This window comes from Oncorhynchus kisutch, linkage group LG22 (assembly GCF_002021735.2).
Source record: "Oncorhynchus kisutch isolate 150728-3 linkage group LG22, Okis_V2, whole genome shotgun sequence".
Taxonomy (NCBI): domain Eukaryota; kingdom Metazoa; phylum Chordata; class Actinopteri; order Salmoniformes; family Salmonidae; genus Oncorhynchus; species Oncorhynchus kisutch.
This window is the reverse complement of record NC_034195.2, coordinates 50,611,296-50,625,881: the sequence shown is the minus strand read 5'-3', so window position 1 is coordinate 50,625,881 and position 14,586 is coordinate 50,611,296. Positions and strand designations below refer to the sequence as shown.

Sequence of the window (14,586 nt, the reverse complement as noted above, 5' to 3'; positions counted from 1 at the left end):
CCAGTCTTCCCACATCTCAACTACATTACCTGTCCTGTCTTCCTACATCTCACCTACAATACCTGTCCTGTCTTCCCACATCTCATCTACAATATCTGTCCTGTCTTCCCACATCTCATCTACAATACCTGTCCTGTCTTCTTACATTACCTGTCCTGTCTTCCCACATTTAATCTACATTCCCTGTCCTGTCTTCCCACATCTCATCTACATTCCCTGTCCTGTCTTCCCACATCTCACCTACAATACCTGTCCAGTCTTCCCACATCTCATCTACACTACCTGTCCTGTCTTCCCACATCTCATCTACATTACCTGTCCTGTCTTCCCACATCTCATCTACATTCCCTGTCCTGTCTTCCCACATCTCATCTACATTACCTGTACTGTCTTCCCACATCTCATCTACATTACCTGTCCTGTCTTCCCACATCTCATCTACATTCCCTGTCCTGTCTTCCCACATCTCATCTACATTACCTGTCTTGTCTTCCTACATCTCACCTACAATACCTGTCCTGTCTTATTACATTACCTGCCCTGTCTTCCCACATCTCACCTACATTACCTCTTCATTTTGTGCTTTCCTTATACTGTACATAATGCCTCAAATGTCAGATTTGTTCAAATGTTTGTCTTTTAATCATTGAACACAAGAGAATCATGCCACTTCATGGTACTCAGCAAAAACATATTCACAGTTGAACTGAGGGTATACCCTCCACGTAACCAGTTCTGCTTGTAAACTGTGACATTATTTCAACCCATTTTGCCCACTGGATACAGATGTAAAACAGGATTTTGCATTTCATAAGCCGAAAGCTCTGCATATTAGCATAATGTACTTTGAGTATATATGACACAAGTATTATACTTTAAAGTACTAATGTACTATATACTATGACGTAAAACGCCAAAGCAATTAACCAAGGACATTACATGAGCTCCAGAGAAGGAATTTAAGACTATACGTTTACAGACGCAAAAAATCCTCGGTTCCTTCTTCAAACATGACACAATTTTAGCTCCCTATCTTAGTTACAATACAAATACAATGTGGATACATTGAATAACTGTACCTTTTCCCATGCACAGTACAGTATACATAAGACAGAGATGAATGAAGAGTCTGCTCAGCTGAAAAGCTGGTCTCCATGTGAAGTCATAACAGCTGTGGCTGGCTACCTTCTGTCTTTGACACTAGTCATCTGGATCAACGATTTGGATCTAGTCCTTATTGCTCCTTCTTGTCTCCAGCTCCAGCCTGAAGATTCTGCGTTTCAAATAGTCATAAACAAAATACAGTATAAATGAATAAATATCAATAAAAATAGACAGTCAAGTGGTGAAATCAGTCCTACCAATGTTGGTGAAAAGTTATTTGCGATTCATTTATTGGGGTTAGATTAGGGTCAAATGAATTGAAAACCAATCACAAATATGCCAACCATGATGCATTGACATGTGTGTGTGTGTGCGTGTGCGTGTGTGTTTTGTGTGTGTGGACCAGAAGTCCCCACAAGAATAGTAAATGAACAAACATTTTACCAACTGGGGATATTTTATTGGTCCCCACAAGGAGGTTTAGGGTTACGGTTAGAAATAGGCTTAAGGTTAGAATTAGGTTTAAGGTTAGAATTCGGCTTAAGGTTAGAATTAGGTTTAAGGTTAGAATTAGGTTTAAGGTCAGGATTAGGTTTAAGGTTAGAATTAGATTTAAGGTTAGAATTAGGTTTAAGGTTATATTAGGCTTAAGGTTAGAATTAGGCTTAAGGTTAGAATTAGGTTTAAGGTTAGAATTAGGTTTAAGGTTAGAATTAGGCTTAAGGTTAGAATTAGGTTTAAGGTTAGAATTAGGCTTAAGGCTAGAATTAGGTTTAAGGTTAGAATTAGGCTTAAGGTTTTGGTTAAGGTTAGGGATAGGAGCTAGGGTTAGAGTTAAGGTTTTGGGGTTAAGGTTAGGTTAGGGTTAAAGTTAAGGTTAGGGTTAGGTTAAGGGTACGGGTTAGGATTTTTAATGGGACTGAATTGTGTGTCCCCACAAGGTTAGTTCCACAAGACTGTGTGTGTGTGTGTGTGTGTGTGTGTATTACCTGTAGTTCGTTGTGCTTTGTCAAGAGTCTGTCATACTCCTTTGTCAGACCGTTAGCCTGCCTCTTCATGGCCTCCACCTCAGCATTAGACTTACGCACAGCTGCACAGACAACACACACTTCACTCACGTATACTGACATATAGATTTTTTTTATACATAACAACTGTCTTTGGAACTGGATACAACAGCATACATATGCAGAAGTTAAGCTATTATTCTGATGTGTTAGACTAGGGCTATCGCTTCATACTCGTCGCCAAACCCACTGGCTCCATGTCATCTACAAGACCCTGCTAGGTAAAGTCCCCCCTTATCTCAGCTCGCTGATCACCATAGCATCTCCCACCTGTAGCACACGCTCCAGCAGGTATATCTCTCTAGTCACCCCCAAAACCAATTCTTTCTTTGGCCGCCTCTCCTTCCAGTTCTCTGCTGCCAATGACTGGAACGAACTACAAAAATCTCTGAAACTGGAAACACTTATCTCCCTCACTAGCTTTAAGCACCAACTGTCAGAGCAGCTCACAGATTACTGCACCTGTACATAGCCCACCTATAATTTAGCCCAAACAACTACCTCTTTCCCAACTGTATTTAATTTTAATATTTATTTATTTTGCTCCTTTGCACCCCATTATTTTTATTTCTACTTTGCACATTCTTCCATTGCAAAACTACCATTCCAGTGTTTTACTTGCTATATTGTATTTACTTTGCCATCATGGCCTTTTTTGCTCCTTTGCACCCCATTATTTTTATTTCTACTTTGCACATTCTTCCATTGCAAAACTACCATTCCAGTGTTTTACTTGCTATATTGTATTTACTTTGCCATCATGGCCTTTTTTGCCTTTACCTCCCTTCTCACCTCATTTGCTCACATTGTATATAGACTTGTTTATACTGTATTATTGACTGTATGTTTGTTTTACTCCATGTGTAACTCTGTGTCGTTGTATCTGTCGAACTGCTTTGCATTATCTTGGCCAGGTCGCAATTGTAAATGAGAACTTGTTCTCAACTTGCCTACCTGGTTAAATAAAGGTGTTCTCAACTAGCCTACCTGGTTAAATAAAGGTGTTCTCAACTAGCCTACCTGGTTAAATAAAGGTGTTCTCAACTAGCCTACCTGGTTAAATAAAGGTGTTCTCAACTAGCCTACCTGGTTAAATAAAGGTGTTCTCAACTAGCCTACCTGGTTAAATAAAGGTGTTCTCAACTAGCCTACCTGGTTAAATAAAGGTGTTCTCAACTAGCCTACCTGGTTAAATAAAGGTGTTCTCAACTAGCCTACCTGGTTAAATAAAGGTGTTCTCAACTAGCCTACCTGGTTAAATAAAGGTGTTCTCAACTAGCCTACCTGGTTAAATAAAGGTGTTCTCAACTAGCCTACCTGGTTAAATAAAGGTGTTCTCAACTAGCCTACCTGGTTAAATAAAGGTGTTCTCAACTGGCCTACCTGGTTAAATAAAGGTGTTCTCAACTAGCCTACCTGGTTAAATAAAGGTGTTCTCAACTAGCCTACCTGGTTAATAAAGGTGTTCTCAACTAGCCTACCTGGTTAAATAAAGGTGTTCTCAACTAGCCTACCTGGTTAAATAAAGGTGTTCTCAACTAGCCTACCTGGTTAAATAAAGGTGTTCTCAACTAGCCTACCTGGTTAAATAAAGGTGTTCTCAACTAGCCTACCTGGTTAAATAAAGGTGTTCTCAACTAGCCTACCTGGTTAAATAAAGGTGTTCTCAACTAGCCTACCTGGTTAAATAAAGGTGTTCTCAACTAGCCTACCTGGTTAAATAAAGGTGTTCTCAACTAGCCTACCTGGTTAAATAAAGGTGTTCTCAACTAGCCTACCTGGTTAAATAAAGGTGTTCTCAACTAGCCTACCTGGTTAAATAAAGGTGTTCTCAACTAGCCTACCTGGTTAAATAAAGGTGTTCTCAACTAGCCTACCTGGTTAAATAAAGGTGTTCTCAACTAGCCTACCTGGTTAAATAAAGGTGTTCTCAACTAGCCTACCTGGTTAAATAAAGGTGTTCTCAACTAGCCTACCTGGTTAAATAAAGGTGTTCTCAACTAGCCTACCTGGTTAAATAAAGGTGTTCTCAACTAGCCTACCTGGTTAAATAAAGGTGTTCTCAACTAGCCTACCTGGTTAAATAAAGGTGTTCTCAACTAGCCTACCTGGTTAAATAAAGGTGTTCTCAACTAGCCTACCTGGTTAAATAAAGGTGTTCTCAACTAGCCTACCTGGTTAAATAAAGGTGTTCTCAACTAGCCTACCTGGTTAAATAAAGGTGTTCTCAACTAGCCTACCTGGTTAAATAAAGGTGTTCTCAACTAGCCTACCTGGTTAAATAAAGGTGTTCTCAACTAGCCTACCTGGTTAAATAAAGGTGTTCTCAACTAGCCTACCTGGTTAAATAAAGGTGTTCTCAACTAGCCTACCTGGTTAAATAAAGGTGTTCTCAACTAGCCTACCTGGTTAAATAAAGGTGTTCTCAACTAGCCTACCTGGTTAAATAAAGGTGTTCTCAACTAGCCTACCTGGTTAAATAAAGGTGTTCTCAACTAGCCTACCTGGTTAAATAAAGGTGTTCTCAACTAGCCTACCTGGTTAAATAAAGGTGTTCTCAACTAGCCTACCTGGTTAAATAAAGGTGTTCTCAACTAGCCTACTGGTTAAATAAAGGTGTTCTCACTAGCCTACCTGGTTAAATAAAGGTGTTCTCAACTAGCCTACCTGGTTAAATAAAGGTGTTCTCAACTAGCCTACCTGGTTAAATAAAGGTGTTCTCAACTAGCCTACCTGGTTAAATAAAGGTGTTCTCAACTAGCCTACCTGGTTAAATAAAGGTGTTCTCAACTAGCCTACCTGGTTAAATAAAGGTGTTCTCAACTAGCCTACCTGGTTTAAATAAAGGTGTTCTCAACTAGCCTACCTGGTTAAATAAAGGTGTTCTCAACTAGCCTACCTGGTTAAATAAAGGTGTTCAACTTGCCCTGGTAAATAAAGTGTTTTCTGCACTAGCCTACCTGGTTAAATAAAGGTGTTCTCAACTAGCCTACCTGGTTAAATAAAGGTGTTCTCAACTAGCCTACCTGGTTAAATAAAGGTGTTCTCAACTAGCCTACCTGGTTAAATAAAGGTGTTCTCAACTAGCCTACCTGGTTAAATAAAGGTGTTCTCAACTAGCCTACCTGGTTAAATAAAGGTGTTCTCAACTAGCCTACCTGGTTAAATAAAGGTGTTCTCAACTAGCCTACCTGGTTAAATAAAGGTGTTCTCAACTAGCCTACCTGGTTAAATAAAGGTGTTCTCAACTAGCCTACCTGGTTAAATAAAGGTGTTCTCAACTAGCCTACCTGGTTAAATAAAGGTGTTCTCAACTAGCCTACCTGGTTAAATAAAGGTGTTCTCAACTAGCCTACCTGGTTAAATAAAGGTGTTCTCAACTAGCCTACCTGGTTAAATAAAGGTGTTCTCAACTAGCCTACCTGGTTAAATAAAGGTGATCTCAACTAGCCTACCTGGTTAAATAAAGGTGTTCTCAACTAGCCTACCTGGTTAAATAAAGGTGTTCTCAACTAGCCTACCTGGTTAAATAAAGGTGTTCTCAACCTGCCTACCTGGTTAAATAAAGGTGTTCTCAACTAGCCTACCTGGTTAAATAAAGGTGTTCTCAACTAGCCCACCTGGTTAAATAAAGGTGTTCTCAACTGGCCTACCTGGTTAAATAAAGGTGTTCTCAACTAGCCTACCTGGTTAAATAAAGGTGTTCTCAACTAGCCCACCTGGTTAAATAAAGGTGTTCTCAACTGGCCTACCTGGTTAAATAAAGGTGTTCTCAACTAGCCTACCTGGTTAAATAAAGGTGTTCTCAACCTGCCTACCTGGTTAAATAAAGGTGTTCTCAACTAGCCTACCTGGTTAAATAAAGGTGTTCTCAACTAGCCTACCTGGTTAAATAAAGGTGTTCTCAACTAGCCTACCTGGTTAAATAAAGGTGTTCTCAACTAGCCTACCTGGTTAAATAAAGGTGTTCTCAACTAGCCTACCTGGTTAAATAAAGGTGTTCTCAACTAGCCCACCTGGTTAAATAAAGGTGTTCTCAACTGGCCTACCTGGTTAAATAAAGGTGTTCTCAACTAGCCTACCTGGTTAAATAAAGGTGTTCTCAACCTGCCTACCTGGTTAAATAAAGGTGTTCTCAACTAGCCTACCTGGTTAAATAAAGGTGTTCTCAACTAGCCTACCTGGTTAAATAAAGGTGTTCTCAACTAGCCTACCTGGTTAAATAAAGGTGTTCTCAACTAGCCTACCTGGTTAAATAAAGGTGTTCTCAACTAGCCTACCTGGTTAAATAAAGGTGTTCTCAACTAGCCTACCTGGTTAAATAAAGGTGTTCTCAACTAGCCTACCTGGTTAAATAAAGGTGTTCTCAACTAGCCTACCTGGTTAAATAAAGGTGTTCTCAACTAGCCTACCTGGTTAAATAAAGGTGTTCTCAACTAGCCTACCTGGTTAAATAAAGGTGTTCTCAACTAGCCTACCTGGTTAAATAAAGGTGTTCTCAACTAGCCTACCTGGTTAAATAAAGGTGTTCTCAACTAGCCTACCTGGTTAAATAAAGGTGTTCTCAACTAGCCTACCTGGTTAAATAAAGGTGTTCTCAACTAGCCTACCTGGTTAAATAAAGGTGTTATCAACTAGCCTACCTGGTTAAATAAAGGTGTTCTCAACTAGCCTACCTGGTTAAATAAAGGTGTTCTCAACTAGCCTACCTGGTTAAATAAAGGTGTTCTCAACTAGCCTACCTGGTTAAATAAAGGTGTTCTCAACTGGCCTACCTGGTTAAATAAAGGTGTTATCAACTAGCCTACCTGGTTAAATAAAGGTGTTATCAACTAGCCTACCTGGTTAAATAAAGGTGTTATCAACTAGCCTACCTGGTTAAATAAAGGTGTTCTCAACTAGACTACCTGGTTAAATAAAGGTGTTCTCAACTAGCCTACCTGGTTAAATAAAGGTGTTCTCAACTAGCCTACCTGGTTAAATAAAGGTGTTCTCAACTAGCCTACCTGGTTAAATAAAGGTGTTCTCAACTAGCCTACCTGGTTAAATAAAGGTGTTCTCAACTAGCCTACCTGGTTAAATAAAGGTGTTCTCAACTAGCCTACCTGGTTAAATAAAGGTGTTCTCAACTGGCCTACCTGGTTAAATAAAGGTAAAATAAATAAATAAATATAAAAAAAGTCTAATAAATCCATGTGATATAGCCTCCATCTTCACAATAAATACATTTTTTTAGACAGGTCTAAAGATACATGATATGGATATAAGGTAGTCTGTTTTAGAAGAACAGACTAGCCTACTCTGAGTTGTACTTATGTTAGGTCCTGATCTGTCCATGCTATACGGCTGTGGGCTACACTGACAAGATTTAGTTAGAATTCTGTGGTATTATTTTATAATATTTTATAGTATGAAGAATACAATTGAACAAAGCTGAATAGAATAGAAAGGATATTTTCTCCAAATGATTTGAGGGAGTGTTGCACATGCGGCTGTTCAGTGTTGAGTGGTTAACAAAGACACAGCTCCTCCTACCTGCTTCATTTAGAGTTATTAATGTAAAGTTGGTCGTTCTATAAACGCTGGGCTATATATATAGATATATATGTTTAGATGTTTAATACATTGTAAGGCTGCATAATGCGACTCTGTTGATGATTTGAAAAAAGTTACTTGAAAGGCATGAGCTCTGCTTTGTTTTTTTTTTTGCAGAGGTTGTACAAACTTCATCAGTCTCTCATTCACAATTTGACAAGCACTTGATAATGCCTCGAATTTCCTGGCGTCATCCCCTTTTTGCGTCCATAATGTACCATTAAAAATGTCCTTTGTTCCCTTCTCCCTGAGTGCTGTGTGCTCTGAAGCACCTCTCACTCACATGGCTCTCCACAGGCTAAAGGGGAAGACAGACACTTTGGGAAGTGAAGTGCTAATAAACAATTCACAAGTGATAGGCTAATATTGTCACCTATCAGACTATTCTTGATTTAATATTGTCTTTACATATACTAAATAATATAGTATGTGTGACATTTGTTTTTATTTTAGAATGGACTAATATCATGCACCTGTCTTGAAACAGAGGCAGGGGAAAATACATGTAATCTCTGGATTTAAATAACAAATGGAGAACCCTTTTCCCGTGGATCATTTTAATGCAAGCCAGGTAGGCTATACTCCTGTTGAAAAGATGAGCCATGTGCTGAGTATTAGGAAAGTTGAGAAATAAATGTAGTAGACCTAGCCTGTAGAAAGCTGATAGGATCCTCCTCTTTTTAATAGAGGCCATCACTCTGTTTTCTCACGCAATTGCAAAGCCTATAGAAATGTTGCACAACGTGAGCTCATGGGCTCTCGTGAAGTGTTTGATTAGATTTTGAAAACATTTACATTGATGTCAGAGTGATTAGAGGGACAATAGAGTGCTGAGTACCAGGCAGTTAGCACGTTTGGTTGGCTACTAATGAGCACCAGTAGCATCAGAGCTTGGAGAAACCTAAATATCGTGACTAAATGGTCATGTGGAATTTAACAGCCTTCATGACTCGAGTTCACTAGTGTGGTGGCAATCCAATCATCACAACAGCCCTATGCGAGACCCCTACCTATATGTACATATCTACCTCAATTACCTCGTACCCCTGCACATCGACTCAGTACTGGTACCTTGTGTATATAGCCAAGTTATTACCTCGTACCCCTGCACATCGACTCAGTACTGGTACCTTGTGTATATAGCCAAGTTATTACCTCGTACCCCTGCACATCGACTCAGTACTGGTACCTTGTGTATATAGTCAAGTTATTACCTCGTACCCCTGCACATCGACTCAGTTCTGGTACCTTGTGTATATAGCCAAGTTATTACCTCGTATCCCTGCACATCGACTCAGTACTGGTACCTTGTGTATATAGCCAAGTTATTACCTCGTACCCCTGCACATCGACTCAGTACTGGTACCTTGTGTATATAGCCAAGTTATTACCTCGTACCCCTGCACATCGACTCAGTACTGGTACCTTGTGTATATATATATATATATAGCCAAGTTATTGTCATTGTTTATCTATTCCTCGTCTCTCTGCATTGTTGGGATTGGCCCGTAAGCAGTGGTGTAAAGTACTTCAGTAAAAATACTTTAAAGTACTACTTAAGTCGTTTTTGGGGGTATCTGTACTTTACTTGACTATTTATATTTTTTTGACAACTTTTAGTTTTACCTCACTACATTCCTAAAGAAATATTGTACTTTTTACTCCATACATTTTGAATGCTTAGCAGGACAGGAAAAGGGTCCAATTTACACACTTATCAAGAGAATAACCCCTGTCATCCCTAATGCCTCTGATCTGGTGGACTCACTAAACAGACATGCTTCTTTTGTAAATTATGTCTGAGTGTTGGAGTGTGCCCTTGCCTTTCTGAAATAAATAAAAACAAGAAAATGGCACCATCTGGTTTGCTTAATATAAGTCATTTGAAATGATTTGTAATTTTACTTTGACTTTGGATGCTTAAGTATATTTTAGCAATTCAATTTACTTTTGATAGTTCAGTAAATTTAAAACCAAATACTTTTACTCAAGTACTATTTTACTGGGTGACTTTCACATTTACTTTTCTATTAAGGTATTTTACTCAAGTATGACAATCGGGTACTTTTTCCCCCACTGCCTGTAAGTAAGCATTTCACTGTTAGTTTATGAGGCATGTGACACATACAACTTGATTTGATTTGAAGACAGGTTTGGAGGTCAATTCCATTTAAATTCAGTTCATTAAAAACAAAATGCAAAGTAAACATTAAACAGTTTAATTCTTGATTCACTTCCTGATTACCCACCATCCTCTGCAGTCTTCAGTTCCTCCATCAACTTCTCTGCCTCCTTCCTCAGTAGCCGTTTGCCTGCAGTTGTGTTTTTCTCCTCATCCAGCAGAGCCTGAGCAGACAGCACTTTCTTATATTAGTTATTTTATTGTGAGGTAAAGGTTCTCATGAATGAATGAATGAATGAATGGTTTATATGTCAGTTAGGAAAACAATTTCGTACATCACATGGTGACATAATGGTGCAATAAAGTGCACACAAACAAGAAACACAACAATGACATCATCTGACAAAAATACCCTTCACAACTCCTTGGCTAGCTTAACTCTGTTAAACTTTTGTAAATATGTTTTAAGTCTTCCACGAGAGATGACTATCGACTCTCTACTGTAAATATACAGTCAGATAATGCCCCTTCCAGGCCCTCTTCCTGACTCTGGTGTTCACCTGTTTCAGAAGTAGGTTGTCCTCCTGGTACTTCTTGGCTGCCTGATTGGCGCTCTCCGCCTGGGTTTGCAGGCTGGTCCCTGTTACCGTAGCGATGGCCACGTGGTTTATCAGAGTCACCACACGCCGCATCACTCTACAGGGGCAAGAAGTGATAAATGAGTGACACACTAACCCGAACTAACCCTAAACCTCAACCATAACAAGGGTTAAAACATACAGGGGAACTTTCCCAAAAGTCCTTAGTTTTCCAGAAATCCAGGTTGGAAGATTTGTGGAATCAGGAAGGAATGAGCAGAACATTCAGGAATCCTCCACCTGGAAAACCTTTTGCAACCCTGACTACAACCCTGACCATAACCCTAACTTAATGGTCACATCCCAGTTCAACCCTAACTAGCTTCAACCTCAACCCTAACCCCAGGAAGTTGTTGCATGTCATCTATGATAAACCAACCTGACTTTCCTGTGTGATAATATAAAGTAGGACTCACAGCCAGAGGAAGAGGGAGAAGCCAGAGATGTAGAGGTTCCTCTGGGCTCTGAACAGCTTCATGTGGAGGTGGTCAAACAGGTTGGGGTTCAGCTTGGCTTCTCCCATGGGCTCTGCATTGGAGTACTTCCTCACCTCTCTCAGAGCATCTTAGGAGGGAGGTACGGGGCACAGTTGTATTAGTGTCTATAGCTACACTCTTAAAAAAAAAAGGTTATACAAAGGGTTCTCACATGGGGACAGTGTATTTTTTATTTTTTTATTTAAGTAGGCAAGTCAGTTAAGAACAAATTCTTATTTTCAATGTAGGCCTGGGAACAGTGGGTTAACTGCCTGTTCAGGGGCAGAATGACAGATTTGTACCATGACAGCTTGGGGGTTTGAACTTACTAGTCCAACGCTCTAACCACTAGGCTACCTGCATCCGTACGGAGCATAGAGGACTGATTACTAGTGTAACAACAGGCGGAAGTTAATACGCTTGCCGTTTCCCACGGTGCACTGCTCTGGAGCACTGCCTCACCTCTCTCAGAGCATCTTAGGGTGGAAACAGGAAACAGGTGTAACAGTGACGTGTATTAACTATAACACATTACAGCAGGGATCATCACTAGATTCAGCTGCCGATGGTCAGGGGGCCGCAAAATAATTACAAACAATTTGACTCTGATAAACCAGCGGTAACAGGGACCAGCCTGCAATTGACTGCATGAAGCCCAAACAGATGTAATATTTGACAAAAACATAATAACCCACAATCCTATAAAAAAGTGCCATTATGGAAAACTTTCTGACTACCTATCTACAACAGATTCAGTGTTGCCATACCAAACACCCAACCAATATACTTCAAGTATGATGACTTACCACAGAAGAGAATGATGAGGATGAGTATCATGGTAAAGAATCCCCTGTTCCAATACGGAGCGAACCAGTTCCATATACTCAGGTTGAACAGTGATCGCCATCTGCAAATGAGAAAGTAAGAGTTAGAAACTTAGAGAATGAGTGGTTATAGACAAGGGATTGTACCAAAGTTACTTAGTTCTTTGTATATGTCTGTGTAAATAAGTTCCAGAGGGTCAAAGATCCTACCCCCAAGAAATGCTAACCTGGTGAGAGGTTAGCATGTCTTGGGGGATGATCTTTGATACTCTGTAACTTTTCTCACTCATCAATATTCCCGATTCCCGATATTCCATAGTCATGGTAGCATCCACATTCATATAGAAGTGTTTAGAAACATATTCTATTCACAATAAAAGTGACTGCAAAAAATGACACAATACATTATTTGCCATTCATTTCTATTGGGCACAAAATAATCTGAAACACAACACAAAACAAACTGCAAAATGCATCCAACAAGTTTGTAGAGTCACAAGCTTGATGTAGTCATTGCATGCTAGGAATATGGGACCAAATACTAATACTGAACTTTAACAAATACGAATACTGAACTTTAACAAATACTCAACATTTGACTACTTTGTTTGTAAGAATGTTTAGGGGTATCAATAATTTTGACCTCTTAACTCTTTAAGACGAAAAATGGTGCCTTGTTTAAGAAAATGTATTTCTCTGATCAATTCTATTAGTATAAAATAATATAATTACCCAATTGGTATGCTACATTATAGCTCAGTATTTGAATTGTGTATACAGTTGAAGTCAGAAGTTTACATACACCTTAGCTAAAACTCAGTTTTTCACAATTCCTGACATTTAATCCTAGTAAAGATTTGCTGTTTTAGGTCAGTTAGGATCACCACTTTATTTTAAAAATGTGAAATGTCAGAATAATAGTAGAGAGAATGATTTACTTCAGCTTTTATTTCTTTCATCACATTCCCTGTGGGTCAGAAGTTTACATACACTCAATTAGTATTTGGTAGCATTGCCTTTAAATTGTTTAACTTGGGTCAAACGTTTCAGGTAACCTTCCACAAGCTTCCCACAATAAGTTGGGTGAATTTTGGCCCATTCCTCCTGACAGAGCTGGTGTAACTGAGTCAGGTTTGTAGACCTCCTTGCTCGCACACACTTTTTCAGTTCTGCCCACAAGTGTTCTATAGGATTGAGGTCAGGGCTTTGTGATGGCCACTCCAATACCTTGACTTTGTTGTCCTCATTTTGCCACAACTTTGGAAGTATGCTTGTTTTCCACCATAATTTGCAAATAAATTCATTAAAAATCCTACAATGTGATATTCTGGATTTTTTTTCTCATTTTGTCTGTCAAAGTTGAAGTGTACCTATGATGAAAATTACAGGCCTCTCTCATCTTTTTAAGTGGGAGAACTTGCACAATTGGTGGCTGACTAAATACTTTTTGCCCCACTGTATATTGCTAAAAAACATCAAAGGTACCAATAATTTGGGATTGGACTGTAAATGTTACAGTTTTGGCCAAATGTCACAAGAACAGGCTTGACGCTTCAACCTGGTTAAATGCTAGGATATGATTCCCCACAGTACCTCTTGGCAGATATAAAAGGCAGACAAAGGATCAGAATGACAGCTATCTCCACATAAAGGAAGATAGCCACCACAGTCCACTGGAGAGTCATCTTATGCTGGGAGTCCACTGTGGATAAACAACAACGCTGTAAATACATACATCAAATGCACAATTCAATATACAGCAGGCAAAACTGAGCTAGATTTTTTGGGGTTCTTATGTACAAAACATCACAAGTCTCCTGAATCTGTGTTTGTGTCATATGGTTCTGACAGAAAAAGACTGCGAGGGACGATAGACCAACAATACACTGACTATTCACTTGTTATCTGTACTAGGTAACAGTGACGTGATGATTACAAGTTATTACAGGGGGATAACATATGCTTATACACCTGTTACCTTAATATAGTTTACTTTTGTTTTTGTTTAGTGTTGACTTTTTTGACTTTCCTATTTCCCATCACTGAGTCCATGTTGAAATATGAATGGGATTTGAACCAAATGCAAACAATGCAAACCTTTACGAGTTCCTTTAAACATCTAATCAACTGAGTAAATTTCCCTAATCTGACCAGTAGAGAAACTACTGGTTATTTAGCTACGTAACAGTGTGGGCACTGTGGACATATCATTACAATGTATACCGAAACATTGGTGTTGGTAAGACAATAGAGACACCAGAAATAGTCTATAACTATTCCTACTGCTCTACAGCATGAGTGGCACACTGTTAACATGCCTTTACAAATACAGTGCAGCCAAACGCTATTTATATCTCAAGTTATTTTCGAACTTCGCCACAGTTGACCACCTAAAGATCATTAGGTCAAATCAACGTTATCTTGCTTTCTATACTGTACATGGGAACCACGTCGACACACCCAAACAAGCAGAAATAGAGTTTGAATCTTACCCGACAAATATGGTAGAATATAACTAGACCAGGACGGAACATAACCCCAGCCCCTCCTCTGAACCCACCCACCCACCCGCCCTGCACAACAGCTGTTCATGCCCGGCCTCTTAAGCCCTGACGTCACCTGAGAACAACTTGAACAAGACCCCTATGCCCATAAATAAAGCCATGACCATGCGGTATTCTAAGCTGAAAGTAAACCGCTGTCATTGTATTGAAGATAACTAATAAATAAGGTTCAACTTGAATGTGTTTCATATGTATA

At 39.3% G+C, this 14,586-nt stretch overlaps 1 protein-coding gene across 1 annotated transcript; it reads right to left on the bottom strand.

The window, feature by feature from the left end:
- Nucleotides 1-614: 614 nt before the first annotated feature.
- On the bottom strand, nt 615-14,386 carry LOC109867725 (B-cell receptor-associated protein 29). Its single transcript, XM_020456992.2, has 8 exons — nt 14,319-14,386; nt 13,420-13,528; nt 11,809-11,909; nt 10,943-11,090; nt 10,449-10,584; nt 10,016-10,112; nt 2,094-2,194; nt 615-1,273 (listed from the first exon to the last, which is right to left on the bottom strand). Exons 2-8 carry the CDS (start codon nt 13,509-13,511, stop codon nt 1,235-1,237), a joined length of 714 nt encoding a protein of 237 aa, XP_020312581.1. The 5' UTR covers nt 13,512-13,528; nt 14,319-14,386; the 3' UTR covers nt 615-1,234.
- Between the last annotated feature and the right edge of the window lie 200 nt (nt 14,387-14,586).

Excerpts from the sequence above, each read along its gene's own strand:
- LOC109867725 (XM_020456992.2), bottom strand. The coding sequence starts at position 13,511 with ATGACTCTCCAGTGGACTGTGGTGGCTATCTTCCTTTATGTGGAGATA. Across the intron at positions 11,091-11,808 it reads CCTCATCATTCTCTTCTGTG|ATGCTCTGAGAGAGGTGAGG; the intron begins GTAAGTCATCAT and ends CTCCCTCCTAAG. Across the intron at positions 1,274-2,093 it reads CAAAGCACAACGAACTACAG|AATCTTCAGGCTGGAGCTGG; the intron begins GTAATACACACA and ends TTTGAAACGCAG.